The sequence below is a fragment of the Pseudopipra pipra genome, chromosome 2, assembly GCF_036250125.1.
Source record: "Pseudopipra pipra isolate bDixPip1 chromosome 2, bDixPip1.hap1, whole genome shotgun sequence".
Taxonomy (NCBI): Eukaryota; Metazoa; Chordata; class Aves; order Passeriformes; family Pipridae; genus Pseudopipra; species Pseudopipra pipra.
In genome coordinates this window covers 16899118-16920059 of record NC_087550.1, presented here as the reverse complement: position 1 = coordinate 16920059, position 20942 = coordinate 16899118, and the positions used below count along the sequence as shown (strand labels likewise).

Here is a 20942-nt window from a genome sequence, read left to right as displayed (position 1 = left end):
GCAAGTACATGTTTCATTTTGCCTTTGGTAGATGTTTGCTCTTGTTTCTGTGGGAGTTAATAGCTTCTTATCTTCTCTATCCATGTTGGATTTGGCTCCTCTACCTGGGGAGCCAGTTGTCATATGCCTGCAGGCTCTTGGCAGGCCCATTTTTGGAGAACCTCCCAGGGATTGCCTGGTGTCACAGGTGAGTAAATGCAAACTGGTTGCATGGCTGGTTTGCTTCTGCAGGACACCACAGGAGTTACCTGGTAAGTCCTACAACATAAAAAAACTATTTAACAACTTCCTGCATTCTAAAAATATTTTGGTTTTTAGTGATTCAGTCAAAAAATGTTCTTTTTTTTTTTCTATCTGGTTTATGAGCATCCTTGCTGCCTTCCCACTAGCCTCCCAGCAGCTATGATGGGAATGAATAACTTATCCTCCTAGTCAAACACCTTATTCCAGTGGCTGAATGAGGAGAGGACTCATTCAGTTCTGCATCTTGAGTAAAGGAGTCCCACAGAACAGCCCCAAAGAAAGCAGCAATGGGGAGATGAACATAAATACGCAGAGTGGCTTCTTTCTGGCTGTCCAAGTGCTGCTTGAGCTGCACGTGCCTGTGGGGCTCGTTAAACTGGTACCATCCATTTACAATAAACTGCCTCTCAAAAGGCACATTCCCAGCATGCTAAAAAGCCTGGTGGCATCCAGTGGTGGACAGGGCAGCGACGTGGGGCTGGGAAAACACTCCATTCCTCACATCTCTCTCCCAGAGTTGCCGAGCCTGTTGGTGGATCTTTTGTACCAGACAGCGCTGTGGATGGCACGGGTGTCAGGATGAGGTTCTTAGTGCAGTAATAAACCATCCAATCTGACTGCAGCTATTTAACAGTTGGAGTAGAAAGCCTTGTTTCTGGAGGAAAGGCTCTTTCAGCTCCCTAATTAGCTTTGTTTGGGAAAGTTTTGGCATGCAAATGACACGCTATAAATCATGCAGGTTTTAATGAGAAGCAATTTGTCTTCTGGTTTCTTAAAGCTTTTCTCAATTCAGACAGGAGGAGCTTTCCCTCCCTTTCTTTCCACCCTGCCACACAAGACCTGCAGATAGGTGATGGAGCATCTTGTGCCAAGCTCTGGCAACAGCATCCTGTCCCACCCTCTCCAAACATTTCCAGCTGCCCTGTTCTCCCACATCACAATGCACAGGGTGAGCACTGGGACGGGGAGGGCAGGGGATGTGTCTCAAATGTGGATCCACATGACATAACAAGTAACAGGCTGGTGAAGGACCAGGGCACACAAAAAAAACCCCTCCACAATTTGTCACCCTGACACTGAAGCCCAGCTGCTCCTTGCTTTCATCCCCAACTGCTCCTTATGCTGATTTATGTGTCCTGGGCTGTGCCCACCCCTAGAAGAATAAGGAGCTCGCTTTTAAAATCAACTGAAAGCAAAGATTTCACACCTCCAAATCAGGATGGCTTGTGCTTTGTGGAGCCCAAATATCAGCTCTCAGGATAAGAACTGACAAGGGAAAGCTGTGGAGTTTGGAGCAAGCTACGGCTGCAGACTCCTAAAGAAAGTTACCATAATCCTATGGTAATTTATGCAAGAGCATGGCACACAGGGTTCTGCCTGTGCATCAGAAAAGGGCCATTTGAACCGCTGATTCCAGCAGAAACACACAATATCGTTAGCACCACTTAGGAAAAGTGTTGCTGATACCTTTATATTCCAGGTCCAAGTATTGTCAGTAAACCAGGCAGGATGATGTGCCAAAAATCCTACTTACTGATAGTGCAGGCCATTCCCTGGAAGTGAATCAAGGAGACTTCCTGAACAGCTGCACCCTTTCTCCCTCTCCCTGCAGTGCCTGTCCTGAGGCCCTGGAAGCCTGCAGGAGATTACCCCGTTGCCTGGTTTGATTTACAAGCATCTCCAAGTTCAGAACTCAGTTAGTATTTTGTACAAAAAACCCCAAACCTGATTTTTTTTCTCCTCCTTGCACCTGCATGTGCAGAGTGGGGGATCCATCCCACCAACATCAAGGGCAAGGGACAGGTGGAGCTCCCCACTTTCTGGGAACAGCAGGAACCAAATTCCCTGCTCCTGCATGTGCACAGGCAGGAGTTCCTAGGCTTGTTTTAAACTTGAGGGCCAAGGGTGTTTTTCCAAACAGTTAAAAAAATCTGAGCTATAAAAAACTAGACACAGGAAATCCCCTGAATTAATGGATGAAGTGATGTGCACCTCAGACTGCTTCAAGCACCTTCCAACAGCCAAATCTGACCTTCCCTGTTCATCTCAGCAGAAAGTTACTTGGACTTAAAAAATGGTGGCTGGTCTCTTCTTCCCTTCACACAATCACTCCTCATCCTGCCACTGCTCTGAACACATCTTTTAAGGAAGTTTTGTCTTCACAAGATTTGTTGGGGCCAAGGGATGTAATGGCTCCTGCTGGCACCTTTTGGGGCCCCAAACACATACCTAGCTTCCCAGTTTTCTCAGGCTGACACAGACAAGGACCTTTTCATATCTGATGTGTGCACACAGAGAGAGCTGACTTCAGGTTTGTTGTGGTGGAAGCAAAATCAAACTATTTTATCCTTACTTTTACATCCACAAAATTCATTTGACTGCTGTCTCCCACACCTAAAGTGCCAAGGCAGCGTGTAAACATTCCCAGATCTGCCTACAGCCACTTGTGCCTTCTCTGCAGTTATTTCTGCTCTCAGGAGACTTTCCCAAAGGACTGGCTCACACTAGGAAGAGAGAACAGAAATCAAAAGCTTTTCAGTCACTGTCAGTGAATAGGAGATGAAAGGCCCTTTAAATTGTCCACAATACTGATACAAAATAAATAAATAAAAAAATACAAAAAATCACAGCATCACAGAAACCTGTTATGTAAAAAAATTATGACACCTATGAACTAGAAAGAACCTGCAGGACTTTGAAAATCCCCCTTGCTTGTCTTGCTAACATCCCTTCCTCTTAGCTGAATCCTACTGAAAAGAGGGGATTAGGACAAAACCCAGCCCTAGGGTATGTCATGCCATGGTGCAAGCTGTGATGAGAGTGTGTGAATTCTCCACCTCCCCTCTCAGCCTCCCAAAAGTGGGACCAGGTAGAAGAGAGGGCTGTGCTGGTCACTTGTGCTGGAGGGGATACACATCTGACCAGCCAATGCACATCCAGGTGAAATTTCTGGGAAGGATATTGCAGTGTTCTACTTGCAAGTTGCAGCTGGAGATGATCCACTGGAGCCTCCTATCAAGTATTTTCATGTATTAACAGGAGTAATTTATTATTTGAGAGGTGTTTGTTGACCTGAATCTTCCTTGTGCTCTCTATGGTAACCTGTTCTGGCGCAATCCTTTAACTTCTTCTGGCCAATACATTTTCTCTTTCCTCATGCACATGTTAGTACAAATATAAAATAGATAATGGGTCAGAAAAGGCAACAGCTCACACAGGAACAAACTGCTATGTTTTCCTGCTTTGGTGCTGTGCACAAGAGATTCATCAAAGCAGAACCACCTGCTACAAAACCGCACCCAGAATTTTCTTGTAAAGTTTTTGATAATCTCAGTAAAACAGGGAAGTTGCTCTCTGGAAATTCTGTACAGTCTTCTAAGTGCCAGGCATTTGGACAGCTGCAGAAGCTGGTTTTCACTATTGAACTGGTTCAGAAAACCCGTTGCACAAGTAGGGAGTCATGTTAAATGTAAAACTGAGGGTCAGAACAGGTGCTGCAAGGCCCATAGCAGAGATGGATTTATACACTCTGTTTCCTACATGGAGAAGAGCCTTTAGGCTAAAGAAATTTTATGTTTTCTTGTGTTCCCTTTGAAGCAAAGCTCTGAAAATCTGTCAGCTGATTTGACCGGTAGCTCACGGAAAAGTGATGGTTCAGAACACATCTGTGCCAGCCCAAAGCTGCTCTTTGTCACTGCTTATCACATGTAACATCAGGTAAACAAGATCTAGAGTAGTATCTAATTAATTCAATACCCAGTACCCCTGGCAGGACCATACCAGATGTGGAGAGATGCAAAACTTGAGCTCAACAGAGACTTCCTATGCCTGGCATTAGGACCTACAACGTCCTAAAACAAAACTCTTCTGCATGGTGTAAAAAAACTGCCTCATGGTTTTTCTGTGATGCAGTGAAAGAACTGGAAAGGCTCAAGCACTGTCTTTAGGCTGAGAAGCACAAATGTGGGCAGAAACAACAACGAATGCACGATGGAGCCAATTTAGCTTTTGGTGCAAACATAAACAAGTAAGTGGGCTCTGATTCAGGAAGGAAGAGCAGCTAAAGTAAGTTTTCAAATTGTCTCAAGTCATTACAATCCTGCTGACATTCAAATTACCACTGCTTTCCCTGAGAGAAAGGCAGACAGGCATTTCAGAAGTCTAATCATGCACCCACTCACATCAGTAGGTGCTTAAATAACCACATAAGATTTAAGCTCGAGACAGACAGATCTGGAGTCAATTGGATCTGGGTCCTAAGTGCCAAGTCTTTTGTGATAACTGAATGTGAACTCCCATGCTGCACAGGTGCTCTTGGAAATTCTACTGCCTGCACAGAGTCACTGGTACTCTGCAGGAAGAGGCCAAGCACCTGGAAAATCTATACAAGGATCTACCTTCTGTAGATCTACTTTGTGTTTGTCTCAGGTTTTATGCTCTCTCCTATTACCAGTGTCATGGGTTGCTTTATAGAACACAAAGCCAGCACCAGCCAGGGCATTGCTCCAGAAGTGCTTGTACACAGGGGCCACAGCAAAGCTTGTTGCTGTTGCAAATTCTTTCTCTATTTATCCTGGGAAACTTTATCCAGTAAGAAGGGTTGGCAGAATTCTGGTCTGTGAACTGTAAGTGCTGACATTAGAGGCGGGTGATTTTTAGAGGTGACTGAAGTGCAAGATATAAGTATGAACCCAAGCCTTTCTCGATAAGCTGAGCCATCTCTGCCCTGCCTTGTATCATACACTGCCATGGTGAAGGATGTGTAGGTCTGTCAAAGACCTGCTAAAATGTTTCCTCCACAGAACAGACAGGCAGAACTAAGTCTGTGTGAAGGCCCACACATGGTGTGAAATACAGACCTGGCAATATTAAATAGATCCCTGTCTAAGAACAGATCACGATTTTCAGCCAATGCATTTTTAATAGTATCTATGTAACTAAATAGAAACTCTGGCTTGCAGACAAATACCTTTTAAGATTAATTATTGATCTCTTCTTGATGTTCAGAGAAGCTTCTCATAGATTACACTTGTAGTATGTTTCTTTGAAGCAATTCTCAGCCTTTGCACAGGCTGGCATCAGTCATACAAGCCCTTCCCTGTCTGGTACTAAGGGATTTGAACAGCACACACACCTTGTGCTGGCCTTCTCCATGGCATGAAAATTTACCTTCATGCCTTCAGTGTCAACCACTGAACATATTAGTCAGTTCAGTACCACGTGCATAGGACACTCCTGCCTGCTGGACTTGGTGCCAAAGAGAAATCCCAGGCATATTTAATTTCCTGGTATACCACCACAGTCTTGGTGTTCAGTCATACAACAGCATCTAAGCAATTAACCCTGCCCTATGAGTCCTCTCCTTGCAGTCTGCAGCTAAGCCATGGAAGATCTGGCAGAAAAAGGGATCAGAGAAGAAGGGAGCAGTAAAACACGGTGTTAGGGTCACCTGATTGATATCAGAAGCTGGAGGAAGAAGAGAGGCAAAGAGCTGATATTTCGTGCACGTCACCTAAGTTCAAGACAGGCCACAGAACTAGTTTTTGACATTAATCATACTAAGGACTGATTAACTACATGAAAATTTATTACTTTGCTGCATTTCTTCCTCTATGTTCCTCACTCATGCTGGGCAATTCTTTTGCGTTTCAGAAATAATCTCTCTTACATTTCAATCACTGACCCTTTCAAAATGCCATTGCTCTTGCACCTGAAGCTTTCTCCCCATCTGTTTCCCCTCTTCTCTGTGCACCTGCTTGGAGAAGGTCTATGAGCAGTGTACAACATACCAAAGGGGGGGATGTGCTCCGCCTCTGCCGAGCAGGCGCTCTCCTCCTGGGCCCATCTGCCATAGGTGGCCGAGTAGATGATAAGGAACTTGGATTCCTGGCAGTGGAGTTTCAGTTCCTGGTTCTCACATGCTGATTTGGTTTTGTATTCAGCTAAAGTAGAAGCAAACAGCAATAAGGTAACATGAGGCAATTTATTCAGCTGGGCTGTTAATAGTAAATAGCAGCGTGACAGAAACCAGCTTTTCTGCAACTGCTGTTGCGAGTGACATGTGGCACCAGTACAACAGAGACAGAGTCAATAGCAGAGCACTTCCTCCAACTGAATGCTCCCATGTGATTATCCACAGCCTTTGGCTCCTTTTTGAATTGAATAAAAAAATTAATTTTGCCAATCTCCTCTCCCAGTAGAACAGCCTCCCCCCTTCCTGCCTGATTTCCTGGCTTGCTTTCCACCCCTGCTCCACAGGAGAAACCTCATCCTTCCCTTTTGTGTCTCCCCAGGACACTGTTGCTCTACGCCCACCTCGGCTGCCCTGAGCACTCATCAATCATGGGCAGGGCTGGCACCGCTCGGTGACAGCACCGGGTGAGGGACAGAGAATGGGAGGATAAAGGCATGGGAAAGGGCTCCCCATCCCGAGCCAGGCACTGCTCCCAGCTGTATTTGCAGGGCTTCACCAAGGTCAGGGGGTTTGCCTGAGCTTCACTATCCAGCACAGGCTCATTGGAAAGTTTTGCTGACAAAGCAATGTGAATCAGGAGCCTGAGAAAAACACCCCCTCTCCCCTGCTCAGCTGGCACAGCCACATGGGCAGCACTCTCAGCACAGAGGTGGGGAAGTCAGTGAGCTCATCTCCCAGTCAGAATGGCTGATCCCTCCTGGAGAACCAGCTAAAACTGTATCTGGCCAGGGAAGCTCTTGCTGGCCTAAGCAGCCGCTCTCCCTGTGGTATTTTGCCTGCTCGAATCTTCCTGGTCTAACTGTGGTGGCAAACCTTTTTACAGCAGATAAGGCCAGGGAGAAGAACTTTTTCTCCTCCTATTTTTTTGTCCTCAAAAATGTGAAAACAGGAAAAGGAGGTCCCTGACTGAGCAAGAGAAAATGGAAACCTTATTTTTAGCGAATGATGTCTCTGTGAGTGGAGTGTGAGTGTTGGAATTGTAGAGAGAAAAACCTATCTATTAATTAAAAAAAAAAATTATTGTTTCATCCAGAATAGAACAGATAAAACAATGTTCTTGGTAACAATCCAGTTTCTTCCATTCAAGCTCATCAACAGCCACAAGTTTAAGTCTAAAAAAGAGTTATTTTTAAAAAATACATGACCTGCTGCAGATTGTCACTTCTCCAGAAGCACCTGCCATACCACCCATAAAAATCATGCCAAAAACCAGGGGCTCTGCCCAAGGGCTGACAGGCTAAAGCTGTGTTCTGTGGCTGTGGCTGTGCTGGAGGGGCTCTGGAAGTACAGACAACAGAGACAAACTCCCAAGTGGTATCAGACAGGGTAAGATTTCAACAGAGATCTCTGCAAACACAGAGCAAAAATAATTCTAAATAGACGAAAAACAGAGTTATTTAGACAATTGCTGAAGTGCCCACTTGAAGGCAAGGAGGCTGCAAAATATACAAGTTATACTCAAGTGATTTCCTGAGCAAGGAAGTTTTCCACTGCCAAGCCTAACAATATTGGTATCTTACCTACAAATATAAATTTCCTGTCATGAGAAACCATGTAGTTTGCACTGGAATTGGATTATTTCTCAATCTTGAGGGCAGCACTTGCTCTTAAATACATTTTTTTACCAGCTTTTGTAAAATTCAGACCACAAAAAGCACTATGTAATCAAAGAAGTTCATTTCCAATGGGGAAAAATATTAAGCAGTTTCTGAAAGTAACAAACAGGTTCCAAATTCACTTCTGATTAGTAAAAAAAGATTTCTAATGATACAGACACAGCTATGATATTCAAATCCATCTACTATTAATAAGGCACTAATTGCAATATGTAAAAAAATTAAACTACTGATATATTAAAACAGATAATGAAAATTTTAAATGTCAGGCACTTTTTTCCGCTAATGGTTGGCCCAGTGTATCCCCCTGGGAGTTCTTGTGTCAGTGTTTTGCCAAATGTAACATCTGCCTCTCGTCTCTCTGCTCTGACTTCCACACCCTGCATGCATTGGCCCTTCAGTTTGCCTGCCACCTACTCCTGTTCCACCAGTGGTGTCTGTCTTAATGCCCTGGTTAAAGAAAATCCCTTTAGTGCTCTCTCCTGTGGTTGTGGGATAGTGTTTCTGAGCTGGCTGGTGAATCTACCCATAAATCATCATTCAGCTGTTTTCTTTGGGACCCATTTCAGCCACGCTGGGGATCAGCTGCCAAAAAAGGTGAGCCCCCAGGCTACTGGGGCTTGTTCTCATATACAATAGCAACAAGAAAAACAATAAAACCACCAATAAATGAAACCTCTCAATCATTCTTCCACTTTCTCATGTTTACAAAGCAGACTCCTTCTGAGGCAGGATTTGTTCCTTGACACATCAACGTCAAATACCTGCACAGATCACAAGTGATTCTACAACATACCCTGTAACAAAGTCAGCACATCTATCCTCTGGCCATTATTCTGTAAGTGGGAGGCATTTTTGAATCTTTGAAAGCTTTGGTCCCAGCTCCTTAAGTATTTTTGCATATTCCTCACTGTGATATCTTCTGCATCATCTGGATCCTTAGCCCCAGCATCTGGTTTTGCTGTTCATCTCTGTCTTTCTAATATGACATTATCACTGCTATTTCTCTAAAAATAGTTTCCAAAACATTTTTCCTTTCTAGTCTGATGTCTGACAGGTGGTCCTACCAAACTACACTGGTCATGACACTGGCAGCAAGCACCCTGAAACTGCAAATACAGTGAGAGCTAAGGTAAAGTAGAAAAGAAAAATTTGCTATCAATCCAAGAGCCCCAAAGCTCCACATAGATTTATGCAAAGCCTCGTGCAGTGGCATTTTAACCAAAACAAGCAACAAAAGACACAGAAAAACACATTTGCCTGATGTCGATTACTTACTAGGTTTGCATTTAAAGGAGACAAGGAGGAATTTAGTGGTTCCTGGACAGAGATCAGGCCCAAAAACCCGACTATTGACAAGGAGTTGGCAGGATCTCAGGTTTTGGCATTCATCCAGTACTTTCTAGAACAATGGGCAAAAAGGATAGGCTTGAAAACAAGGTATGAAGCTACACAGCAATGAGAACACTTAGTTGCGCTTTGTTCTATACAGGAGAGAAATCACAACTTTTTGGCTATAAACATGCAAGAAACATCTGTATCACTGGACCTAGGCCATATCTCTACTAGACTTAGAGTCATGGCCAAGTTTATGGGATCACATTCACCACAGCAATGCTCACGGCAAATTAGGATGTTACCAATTTACTGTTGTTACTTTTCCCTCTGCCCCCGGGGGAGTCAGCCAAATTTCCCTAAGTGCCACCACAGCCTTGGTGGTGCAGAGCCCAGAGAAAGAGGGAACACACTGACCCCCCCAGCTTTTTCCCTGAATGTGCCTGAGACATATGCTCCTGAGCACATTTATGGGAGTGCAATGTCCAGGTGAGGCCTGGCAACTCAAAAAGAGGTCTTTTTAACCATTTTGTATTCATCTACGTATGTGTACCTGATCATGCTCTGTAATAACCTTCACTTGAGAGAGTTCTAACTAATGGCTTGGTGTGCTGAGGGACACTGAAGCACAACCCTGTTTAAGCCATGTGTTTGACCTCCTGCTTAAGGGACATTTGCTTCTTGCTTGCAGTTACACACATGATCAGATATTTGCTTGACTTGCCACCTGAGCAAATTTCAGAATTGGTTTGATTGCAAAGCACAGATGTGCCTGTCTATCCTCAGCCTCCATGTCTTGTTTTGTGGGGTTTTTTTAACACCGTTGTTCTAAGGTCATATTTATTCCAAATTTATTGGTCCAGCAATATATTCTGGTTCTCTCTGTGCTGCTTCCCCTGGGAGTGGCAACAGAGAGGACAACAAACAGGTCAGCACAAAGGGCCATGTGGGCCCTCTCCAAGTCCTGCAGAAGGTCTGAGTACTCCTACTGCTCACACTGGTGCTCCCACTTCAAAAGTGGGTTTGGAACTGAAGCTGCAGAAAATAGGAAGACACTGCCCAAAGTGAGTCTGTGTCCAGTTTTTAACACAGTCACAAGCTAAAGCACCTAAAAAACCCCAGTTTAAATGCGGCAGTGTACTCAGGAAATTCTTACTCACCTTCAAAGCTCAGCTTAGAGAGGGCTTTTCTGACACCATTTTTGGATAGTCTGTGGTGTTGTGCCCAGGCTTTTTAATTAAAATCACAGCAGGCTGTGACAAGGAGGGTGTTATATCCCCAGGTCACCCCACTCTTAACAGGACTAACTGTAAGATAGCATTCTCTGGTAGTTATAGGTAGTCCCATAAAATGTATGGGAATTTTTGCGTTGTTTCTCATCAGAAGTGGTCTCAGTCGTACCAAGAGGTCAAATCACAAATTTACCACTGTGATAGCAGAAGCTGCATTCCTGTTTCCAGGCTGAGAGAGTTGGCAGTGGCTGGATCTCTGCTGTCATCCCTGGAAGCCATCCCTCCCAGCAGCAATGACACACATTAGCAGTACATTGCACTGATCCTGTAACACTTGCACTGACAGAAGGAAAGGACTTGCATCCAACACTTTTTGAGCATTAAATGTACTCTAAATTAGAGTTTAAAAGAGAAGGGAAAGCATAGCAGGCTTAATTTTATAAGTCAATTCTCCTTTTACAGAGTTGCAAGCCAAACAAATAACTCCTCCTTATTTGGGATGGTTCTGGAAGGGACCAGTGAAATAGAGTTACATCTTTAGCAAGTGGAGAGCTGTCCCCTACTGAGTCACCTTCTGTTTGCACCTGATCTGAATCATCTCCTGTGCATCTGTTTGTATTTTCTCCTGCCTAATGCAAACAGCAGCAGCATTTTCTGTCATGTTGCTGTGCACAAGCACGCAGACACAAAAACAAACAATGACACTCAAAATAGCACCAGGCTGTTAATATCTGGAGATGGATCCAGCTCTGCAGGGATCCCTCTAATGGGAGGCCGATGTAAAACGTGCCTGTTGTGCTTCCTCCTGGCTGCAGGGCAGCATCACACCCCACTGTGGGACTGCAGATTGGCTTCCAAAGGGAAGAGGAGGAGGGGTGAGATCACTGGTGCTCTTTTCTAAGAAATCAGTTTACAAGATGTGTCTCTTCTCCTTGACAGAACAGGAACTCCCTAAGATGCAGAACGTCTCTCACGTTCTTGGCCTCACCAAAATGCTTTCATGCCTTTGATCAGTGACAGTGCCTGAATGATGATGATAGTTTATACAACAGTTATCCCATGCTGTGTTTTTTATATTCACGGAAAAAAACTGCCCATGGAGACCTCACAAGCCCAAAATAATCATTGGTGTTGCTTTGCTGTGGTCAGTAAAATGACACCAAGGATGCATCTGGCCTACTGTTTTTGGTGGGGAGAGGTACTTTCATGCGGCCTGTAGGTAATGTTTGCAATGTCTTTAGAAATTGCAGTACATTATAGGCACTTATAAAACTGCCCTAATACTGATTCTGGAGAAAGGATATTACTGCCAAACCACTCTATAGAACTCTTCAACCAGCTAGGGGCAGGAACAGACACTCCCTGTTGTCAAGAAGGAATGTATGTGTCTGCTACAGGCACAAATGTTGGAAATACTCATCAAAGCTTCAACTGTTCACAGAAGCTTCTGTAGACCATCTGCAGCAGTTTCACCACAGAACATGTTCAGAATCCACTGATTACTCATTTTTGCAATGTTTTGCTGAATTTGGCCCAACACTGGGCATTTTTCACTGTGATGAAGCAGTGATAAGTCAGATCTTCTAAGTCGTGTTACGAAAGTCTCCACAGTGGAAAGTAATAATTGATGAAGTATAAATGATTTTAAGCTATTCTTAAGCAGGCCCAGCAAACAAACAATAAGATATTGCTGATACAGATCAGGTATTCACAGAAATGCAGATATCTGCAGAAATACTTAGGATTTGCTGTTTAGCTGTCACTGCACCTTTTCAGTGAGGAAAGACAGGCATGGAACAAGCCAGATGCCAACCAGAATACCATTTTATTCAGTGAATTTGTAACCCAGCTCTGTCCAATGGTTGTATTCTCTCCTGGGGACAAGGAGGGCCTGTGTGATAGATTAAGGTTGGTCAACTCAGTCACGACGCCCTTGATTGGAAAGGAACTATTTTAGGGAATTTTGAGAAGGGGGTTTCCAAGGCAGTGTACAAAGCTCTCACAATCCTAAGGTAATAATCCTCCTGACCAGACAAATCTTTTCAGCTGTAACACTTTTGATGGTAAACTGACATAGGTACGGTGTCATTTCATTCAACGTTGCGAACACTTGCATGGAAACATTAAGAACCTTTACAACGTGGGGTACCTGCAAAGAGGTGGGTGCCACACAGTTTCTCGGTTCTGCCATCTTCGTTTGAGGCTCCTGAGTGCTGCACATGTGGGAGTCTTGCCCGTAAAATGCTGACTGAACACTGATGGTTGAGTGCCGCGGACAGTGCAGGCTCAGGTGCTCCCCATCGCAGGCATAGGCTGTGTGGTTCTGCAGGAGCTTGGTTAGGTAACCTAGAAAATATTCAGCTGTTACAACTAGTACAGGAAACCACAAGCTCGTCAGACAAAAAGAAAACCACAATCAGTCTCCGGAAAGGGCACTGTAGTCAAGGTTATACACCTGGCCTGCAGCCACACGGTTCTGTGAATGGGTCAACCTTTCGTGCTCGTAAAGGTCAGGGCCAGGACACGTGGGGTTGTGTGGCCATGAGTCACAGCCCTCCCAGCACTCCAGCAGCAGCAGGATGTGTTGTCATGGACAATCCCTGGCCTCGGGCCCTTGCCAGTCATGGCTGTGCTCAGTCTTAGGTGTGTCTGCAGAGGTCAGAAGGGGTATTACTTGGTTTTGTGGGCCAGGCTCTTGCATTCCAGCTGGCTAAAGGTACTCCTTATACCTTGTCTTAAAAGGATGCTCTGCACTTCTGGAGTTCTAGGCAGTTGTGTTTCACTCTTAAGAATAATGGAGAAACTGCCCCATACACATTTTCTTGTTTTGGTGGCTGAATCGGGGGGGGAGAGGCTTATCATTAAAACAAAAACTAGTTTTCTCAAAGAAAATATTGAAAAGGAGTTTGCTCATGCCATTTAATTTCCACACTTCTGCCCTTTATAAACCTTTCCCCAAAGACAAGCAATTTTTAAAAAAGTTTTTTAAATAGAAACTTAAGAATTCTAAGCAAAAGATATGAAACTTATAGAATTGTGGAATGGTTTGGATTGGAAGGGACCTTATAAATCACCCAGTTCCAACCTCCTACCATGGGCAGGGACACCTTCCACTGGGTTGCTTCAAGCGCCATCCACCTGTCCTTGAACACTTCCAGGGATAGGTCAAACATTTCAGTTCTCTGGCATTTTTTCCAGCTCTGACTGTGCAACTAGATAAGGAAAATCAGCTCCCCTATCAGTTACTAAGTCTGGAGAAAGGAGAAGCCTGCTCCACTACTGCCTTTGCTGTTCCCGATCTACACAGGAATCATGTAGATGCACCTTCTAGTGCAGCAGAAGTACGTGAGTTCTCCACCTCCCCGACCTCAGTCTGAGCACTGGCACTGGAACCAGGGCACAAAAAATGTCATGCCCTGTATTTGCAGTTTGGATCTCAAGGAGACCATGGCCAAGCCACAATCCCCATGGCCACTCAGGGGTTAAAAAAAAACCCCAAACCCACAACCAAATCTATCTCCTACATTTTCTGTGTAATTGAGATCACAAATAATTGAAGTTCCCTGCCAGAGCCACTCCTCTGCCAGCCTGCTCCTGGGAGGTGCTGAGTGTTGCCAGGAAAATGGGCCAAGTGCCCAATTGCACCCAAGCGACTTTGCCACGGCCTGATGCTGCAAAGGGGCCTCCAGTGGCCTTTGTTGCTGCTGAACACCTTTGGCATCACCATCGTGGCATAAAGGGCCTCAGTGTCAGAGCATTCAGCCCCACGTGAGTTGTGGGCATTCAACACCTTCAAAGATACAGCCCGATATTTGTAAATCATTTCGATTCTTCAGGTTTCAAGTTACTTGGAACCAAGAGTGCCACATAAAAAACAGTGCAGTATTCCCTAAAGAATATCAGCTATGCTGTGATTTGGATGAGTTCCCTGGCATCTTAACTGCTACTTTGATCCTGCAAATTCCTAATCCAGTATCTAAGCACCTTTCTCCAACAATTGCAACCATTCAATCTTTAAAAAAAATGTCTTTATAAAAAACTTGCTCTGATTCCATTGGAGCACTATGGTCCACTTGTAAAATCAGCATTAGATGGACTGGTGAAAATAAGACATCAAGCTCTCTGGCCTTCCAAGTAGACATGACTCTGCTGTTATTAAAATCCTCATGTGTTTGCACACAATAAAGGATAAAAATAGTAATGGAAATTGCTGAAACCTAATGTTCTCTGATAAGAGGAGTGGTGACGTATGAGTATCTAAACCGCTCGTCTCGCATGGCAGACCACGTAAACCTGCATTTTTTATTACTACACACACAGACCACGCAGACACGGGTGGAGGAGCCCTTCGCAGCTCACAGCCCATGCTGAGGAAGAATTCCCACTCTAAAAATTGTGATTTCCTCTTGCTCTTCCCTGAAAAACTCCAGGTTCTTTGCTCTCCTCATGCTAGCCCTCTGCATAAAACAGGGCACTGCCTGCCCTGCCCTCAGTGAGGGAATGAAATTTTCTCAGCAGCTGCTGCCTCTCACCTCATCCCAGAGCATGGAGGGAGCCATTCCCAGGCTACTTTCCCTCCTTCCCTGGGCAGCAATGCCTTGTAGTCACTCTGGTAGGAGCTTCATCTCCTTAAGACCATGAGCATCCCTATATTGCTTACTGAATTCTGCACAGAAACACATTTTCAGAAATCAGAACACTTATGAGTTACGGGGTTTCTTCCCTGAGCAAACAGTATCTTAAGCAGACCATATAAAAAAAACTTAGATGACTTAATGTTGTTTATCTTCCTCATTGTTTTCTGGGTTGTTGGGTGATGGAGAGGGAGGTGGTGTTCAGCTGCAGCAGTCACTTTCTCATGTGTTATCTGCAGCGAGGAGGACAATAGAGCTCCTCTTTCTATTTTTCAAAAATAATAAATTTCACTCTTTAAAACAATATGAAACTTTATACAAAAAAATCCACTACTGTGAGAATTGTCTAAATTAGAAAAACTTGGCAATACTGCAATGTCCCAATAATATCTGTGTGAAAGCTCCAGTAGGAACTTTCCCATTTATCCAAGACACACATTCATAAGTGACGTATGGGGTGCTCTGCATACAAAATCATGTACAAAACGTTACAGACTGGCTCAGAAGTTAAGCCTGAAGCAACGGGCAACAAAAAGATCCCATTGATTTGAAGGCCAGAAGGTATCATCCCACGCAACTGTTTGCCTAACCCAGACTACTCACTCATTGTAACTTTGTACTGCGGCTCCAAACACCAGTGCAGAATCCAAGCTTAATCCTTTCTTCCAGAATTAGCCAAATTAGTCACAGTTCTTTCTGTGGCAGCTCTTTTTTTGTAATTGTGATGGAGGGCAAAATGTTACCCACAAAAGACACTGTTTATAAAATTCACGATGCTGTTTCTTGCCTTGTCATTTTATTCTTTTGTGTCTAAGTACGTTGTAAACATCCTGTTTGAGTCATTCTAGCCACACCTGATCTCACAGTCTTTTATCAGTAAGAAATACACTTGGGCAGAAGCGCTGCTTATTCTACTCCAAGTAGCACAACAGCTTTACTCAGCAGATCCACATACCTGCTTAATAAATGCTTTTCCTGCATAGTCACTCATTTGATTTAATTTCCCTCCATGGCTTGTTTTTTTCAGCGTGCCTTTTTCCACTCTTCTTCTCAACCCTCGTACCCTTTGCTGGAGACCACCATCCTACTAACTTCATCCTTTCAGTTGTACTGCAGGAGATGGCACAAAAAGCTCATTTGCCATCCAAGGAAAATATTTTTTGTATAATCACTGTATTTTTTCTATTATCTAAACCTTTTTTGATGTGAGGATAGATGTTTACTTGAAAAAATTAGTGATAATCTAGTTTCACTGATAAGCTACTGACCATGAAAGCCCCTTCCATTTCCAAATGACTACTTTGGTTTCAGAGCATCCAAAGCTGTTGCTTTTCTTAGAATCAGTCCTTGAGTTTTCAGTTGCCCAATTCTAAAAGACATGAAGCTTATGAGATCATGCCTTCTGTCCATCTGCCATTCCCTTATTCAGCTCAGCAACTTTTAAGCTCAATGGCCAGTTTCAAGCCTGAAGCACGCAGGGCTCAGAGAAATAACGTTCCTACAAGTTTCATGAAAATTGAAGCCTGAGCTGCCACGTCAGAGTAAGAACTGCCACTTTCAACTCAGTCTAAATGATTAATGCTGAAAGTCAACTGGCAGCTGGAGAGCCACAGGCCTCCTGCCAATGGAGCAACTTGTTTCCGCTGGCCTTAGTGACAGATGAAGGATTAAGAAAATACTTAAGTTAGTAGTGAAAATGCTTTTGGGATAGTCTGACAATCAAAGCAGGCATCAGTGATGAAGGTATCAGTCAGGATTTCTATGCTTTCCATGCTTTATCAACATGAAAGCTTTCCTAAGATTTCTTTTTTTTTTCCCCCCTCATAGTTATAGCTCATGGATCATAACATGGATCGTAACCATCTTACCGAACCTAACTCTCATTGTCGATTAAATATGAGGGTCAAATTAAGCAAGAGCTTGGTTCCACTTAGGCCAGAGAAAGGATCAGGTAACCAGAAGATAAGTCAGCATAAGAATATGTTCAAGGTCTAGTTTGAACAAGGTTTAGTCAGTGAGCAGCAGCACAGACAAGGAACCAAGCCATGAGCTCTGTCTGGAAAAACGAAACGAAAACGTCCTACAGAAAGAATAGACCTTCTGTAACTTTTTGATCATTGTTTCTCCAGGAACCACACAACCTCTTCCTCTCTGTGCCACTCAGCTCAGACATGCAGTTATGTGAATTAAACTTCTGTGGAGTGGGAAAACCCATGAATCCTGCACTCGCAGTCCACATGCCCATTCTCAGCCTCTCAGACCCTTCCACAAGCCTTCTCTTTCCTTCAGATGTACACTTTCATGTTCCCTTGAGCTGTCTCCTAGGAGCTATGCTTACTGTTGTTGTATCCCAATGGCTTTCTAAGGAAATTGGAGAGATCCCTCTGCACTTCTCTTTTCTCACTTACTTTTTATTTCCTTTTCCTTTTTGTCTCTCTGGATTTCCAAAGATTTGGGTCTGTAGTAAAACTCCACACTATGGTCAGTTATTCCATGAATCCAGAGGGGCAAACGCTTGTCCCGGGACCTAATATGGAACTACGGTAGAAAAGGAAGATTTTCTCCCTTCTAACTAAAGATGCTGACCAAGAGGGACAATGCTATTAAGGGAGGCTGTGAGGCTCTTTCCTGCCCTTGCCAAAACTCCTTCTTTTGGCTGGAGACAGTAACCTCTTCTAGTGCCATTAACAAGAAGTAGCAAGAGAAAGGCTCAGTGGGGAACTGCTTCTGGAGACAGAAGGAGAGAATCATTATGCCCAAGAGACAGAGAAGTTGTAATATTCCCAAAGACTGCAAGTAGGAGAACCTCAGGGACTAGCAGAAAATATTTCTCTGAAAACGTGGATTTATGAACGTGAACCTCCATGTTCAAGTTCCCCAAGAAGGTCGGGGGGAGCTGTTCATTGCCAGCTCAGAAAACAAAATGCAGGTTTTGTTTCACAAACAGAACTCAGACTCAAACTCTGCATTTCTTGTATTCTCATTTATATTTGACACTCAAAAAATCAGAAATCTGGCAGCTCACGGATCTGCAGTGCTATGATAGCTTTACAGTACAGCGAGTCCAAGCTAGAAAAGCAAAAATGCAACCCAGTGCACTCCCATCACCTGATGATTTTCTTTATAACAACATTTCTTTGACCCCAACTCACTTTTAGCCTGAAGAAGAGTCAAAAATTGCAAAATTATTCTGAAAAAATAATGCTTGTCTTCCCAGATTAAACACTATGAAGAAAAAGAAAGAAATATTTGTGGGTTGAGACCCTCATCAAAAGCCCAGTGAAACCTGTGGGAATCCTTCCAGTGGCCATAGGCTTTCAACTAGACATTATATCATGAGTGATTTTTAAAAATTAATTCTAAATTAAGAGTCAAATCTCACTGGTATTTAATTTGTTGCCAGAAGCCACACAATAGGCCTTTGAAGCAAAACTCCTAAAATGCCTAGTAATTCAGATGAAATGACTCACCAATGCCGAACACATAAGGCGCAACCACGCCTCCCCCTGCTCTTCAGCTCCCTTAAGACACTATTTTCTCTGTGTTTGGTAATATATCAAAATATTTCAATTTTAATTGTAGATTATGGCTGGCAGATGACAGAATTCTGATAAGTGGTGACTGGTCAGACAGTGCCTTCTCTGTCTGGGGACACTTCCAACAAAAGCTGAGTATTTATTTGGAACAAGTCTGTAACCCCTTTCTCTAATAAAGCTGAGACTGTTTGGAAGCTCTGTCTCGCTGGGAAGGGTATCGGCAGCAGATGGAGTAGGAAGGCAGGGGGGAACTAGTCCCTGCTATTCATTTTGAAATAAAATGGCATATGATGTGTCAGGTGCCAGCAATCTGCACAGGGAGAACTGCCCCAAAGGTGTGAGAATCTGAATGACAGACCCAAACATGTTGGTCCCTGAGCAGTGAAGCTCAGGAACTCAAGTTTCCCATAGGTTTGTGTCACATCTAAATTTCCCGACATCTGCAGGAGCATCACACTAAAAATCATTTTAGGAGAGCTTGTGAAGCAATATCCTTCCTTAGGGATGGAAGTAAGGCCCAGCTACTTAGACTCACAAAATGTGTAGGAACTTAATAGGACCAAAGCTTTTACTTCTCTAACAAGGATAATTAAATCTCATCAGTGGATTTAACAAAAAAATATTAGCACATCTAAAATGTGATTTCATAAGTTATACTTCCTCAGGAAAGCAGTGAGAACTGCAGGGACAGAAGCAAAACCTTGGATCTTAGCACCATGACCTCAACTAAAATCTCACTTCTGACATACACCTTTGTTTCACAGAACAAATCCCAGACCCAAACCCACTCCACTAGGAAAAGCTTTAAACCAGACTTTGAGGTTTAACTGCCATATTACTGAACTGAAACATGTTTCTAAATTGAAATGGTTTCCTTTAAAAAAGCAACCAACACTTTTGCCTGACTTTTACAAGGCAGTATTAAGAAGATGCATCATTGCATCACTCCTTTTAGCACTTCTTTAAATATCCCGGTTGAAGGACATGCTCCAATTGCCACGATGAGTCAACAGAACAGACTCAAGAAAATTTATATAGGATTTTATCTGACCAACACAAAACCACCAAGAAAACCTCTGCATCACTGTGGTTGGTCCTGATTGATCCTGCCACCTTACTACAAACAAAGCATTTGTTAGAGGCATTTGTTTGCTTTCCTTTTGCCTGGGGGCAATTCTGGTATGGGTGAAAGCCACAAAACTTAATGGAAACTTTTAATGCAGAAAGGTCACAGGATCAGATTTTGTTTCTTGGGTGAACTGGTTTGCTTTTTCATTAGATCCATTTGTTTTCTACGGTTGGGTCAGAAGATCAAGTTTATGGAGTTAAACTGATGCCCAATTCTGTGTGAACTGTTCTGGAAGAAAAGACAGAAAAGTTGACACCAGCGGACAGAGATTAAAAAGTTCTGCCTAAGCAGTGGCGCTTTTTCTGTTCACATCCAGAAAGTCACTCTTCAGCCCAGTTATGCAATCACACAGTTACTTCATTTTTGATCTTCAGTTACAGCCACATTTCTTGAAAGCTGCCCAGAAAACCTGGCTGGGACTCAGGTAGGGAAAAGGAGATTGAGTGGTGAGTGAGTGAAGGAGGCCAGGTCAAGCCTGAGCCTGACCTTAAAGGAGCATGGAGAAAAGAAAGACAAGGTAGTGGCATCAAAAAAGGGGAATGGGGGTTCCTCAGTGTTGCCAGGGAGAAGGAGTGTGTTCCCAGATGGATAAGAGGTCAGTTCACTTTGGCAGCAGATGGGGAAAAGGTGGGAGAAGGAGCAGTGATAGGACAGAGAGCCAAGGCCTCTTCCCTCTGCCAGTGGGGAGGGCAGGGGATGAGAGAGAGAGAGAGCACTGATTCCTGCTGTTGGGAAGACACTCAAAATGCCACCGACCCCAGTTAAGCCACCTCTCCCTCAGCAGCTGGACTTTCTAGAGCACCAGGACACAGATGTAAGTGAAGTAGAAGTACAGTATATAAGTTTCCTAGTTTTGCCAGCTCCTTATTTTTGCCTATTTTGGGAACCAGTCCTTGAACATAAAAGAGTTGTGAGGAAATGGCTGTCATGATGCCTTGATTTCTTGAAAAATGACTCTTGTGACAGTCTCCCAGGAGCCCAGAGTATTCAGAATTTTAGTTCCCAGAGACTGGAGAACTAGCAAAATTCACAGCAGTCTTCAGCCTCCTGGACTGGGACCTGATCTGAAATGTGAAAGCTGCAAGTGATCACTGAGAAAAGCAATGGGAAGACAGAGCTTGGTCAAGTAGGAAAATAAATAAATATTTTGGTGAAAAGATGTGTTTTGAAGAGCACGCATCAGGGGAAGAGAATTCTCTAGGTGTAGGATCACGCCAATATGAATGAAGATCTAAGGAAAGAA

At 43.7% G+C, this 20942-nt stretch overlaps 1 protein-coding gene across 5 annotated transcripts in view; it reads right to left on the bottom strand.

Moving 5' to 3' along the window:
• EVA1C (eva-1 homolog C) overlaps window positions 1-20942 on the bottom strand; it is a 38933-nt gene that overhangs the window by 13875 nt on the left and 4116 nt on the right. For 2 of the 5 annotated variants that reach the window (XM_064644085.1, XM_064644082.1), the window contains exons 2-4: window positions 12550-12746; window positions 9112-9235; window positions 6033-6185 (exon numbers count right to left, since the gene is read on the bottom strand). In XM_064644085.1, the coding sequence (XP_064500155.1) occupies window positions 6033-6185; window positions 9112-9235; window positions 12550-12621 (349 nt within the window). In that variant the 5' untranslated portion in view covers window positions 12622-12746. The remainder of the gene's footprint in view (window positions 1-6032; window positions 6186-9111; window positions 9236-12549; window positions 12747-20942) is intronic. The other 3 variants (XM_064644084.1, XM_064644081.1, XM_064644083.1) reach the window with 2 other exon arrangements.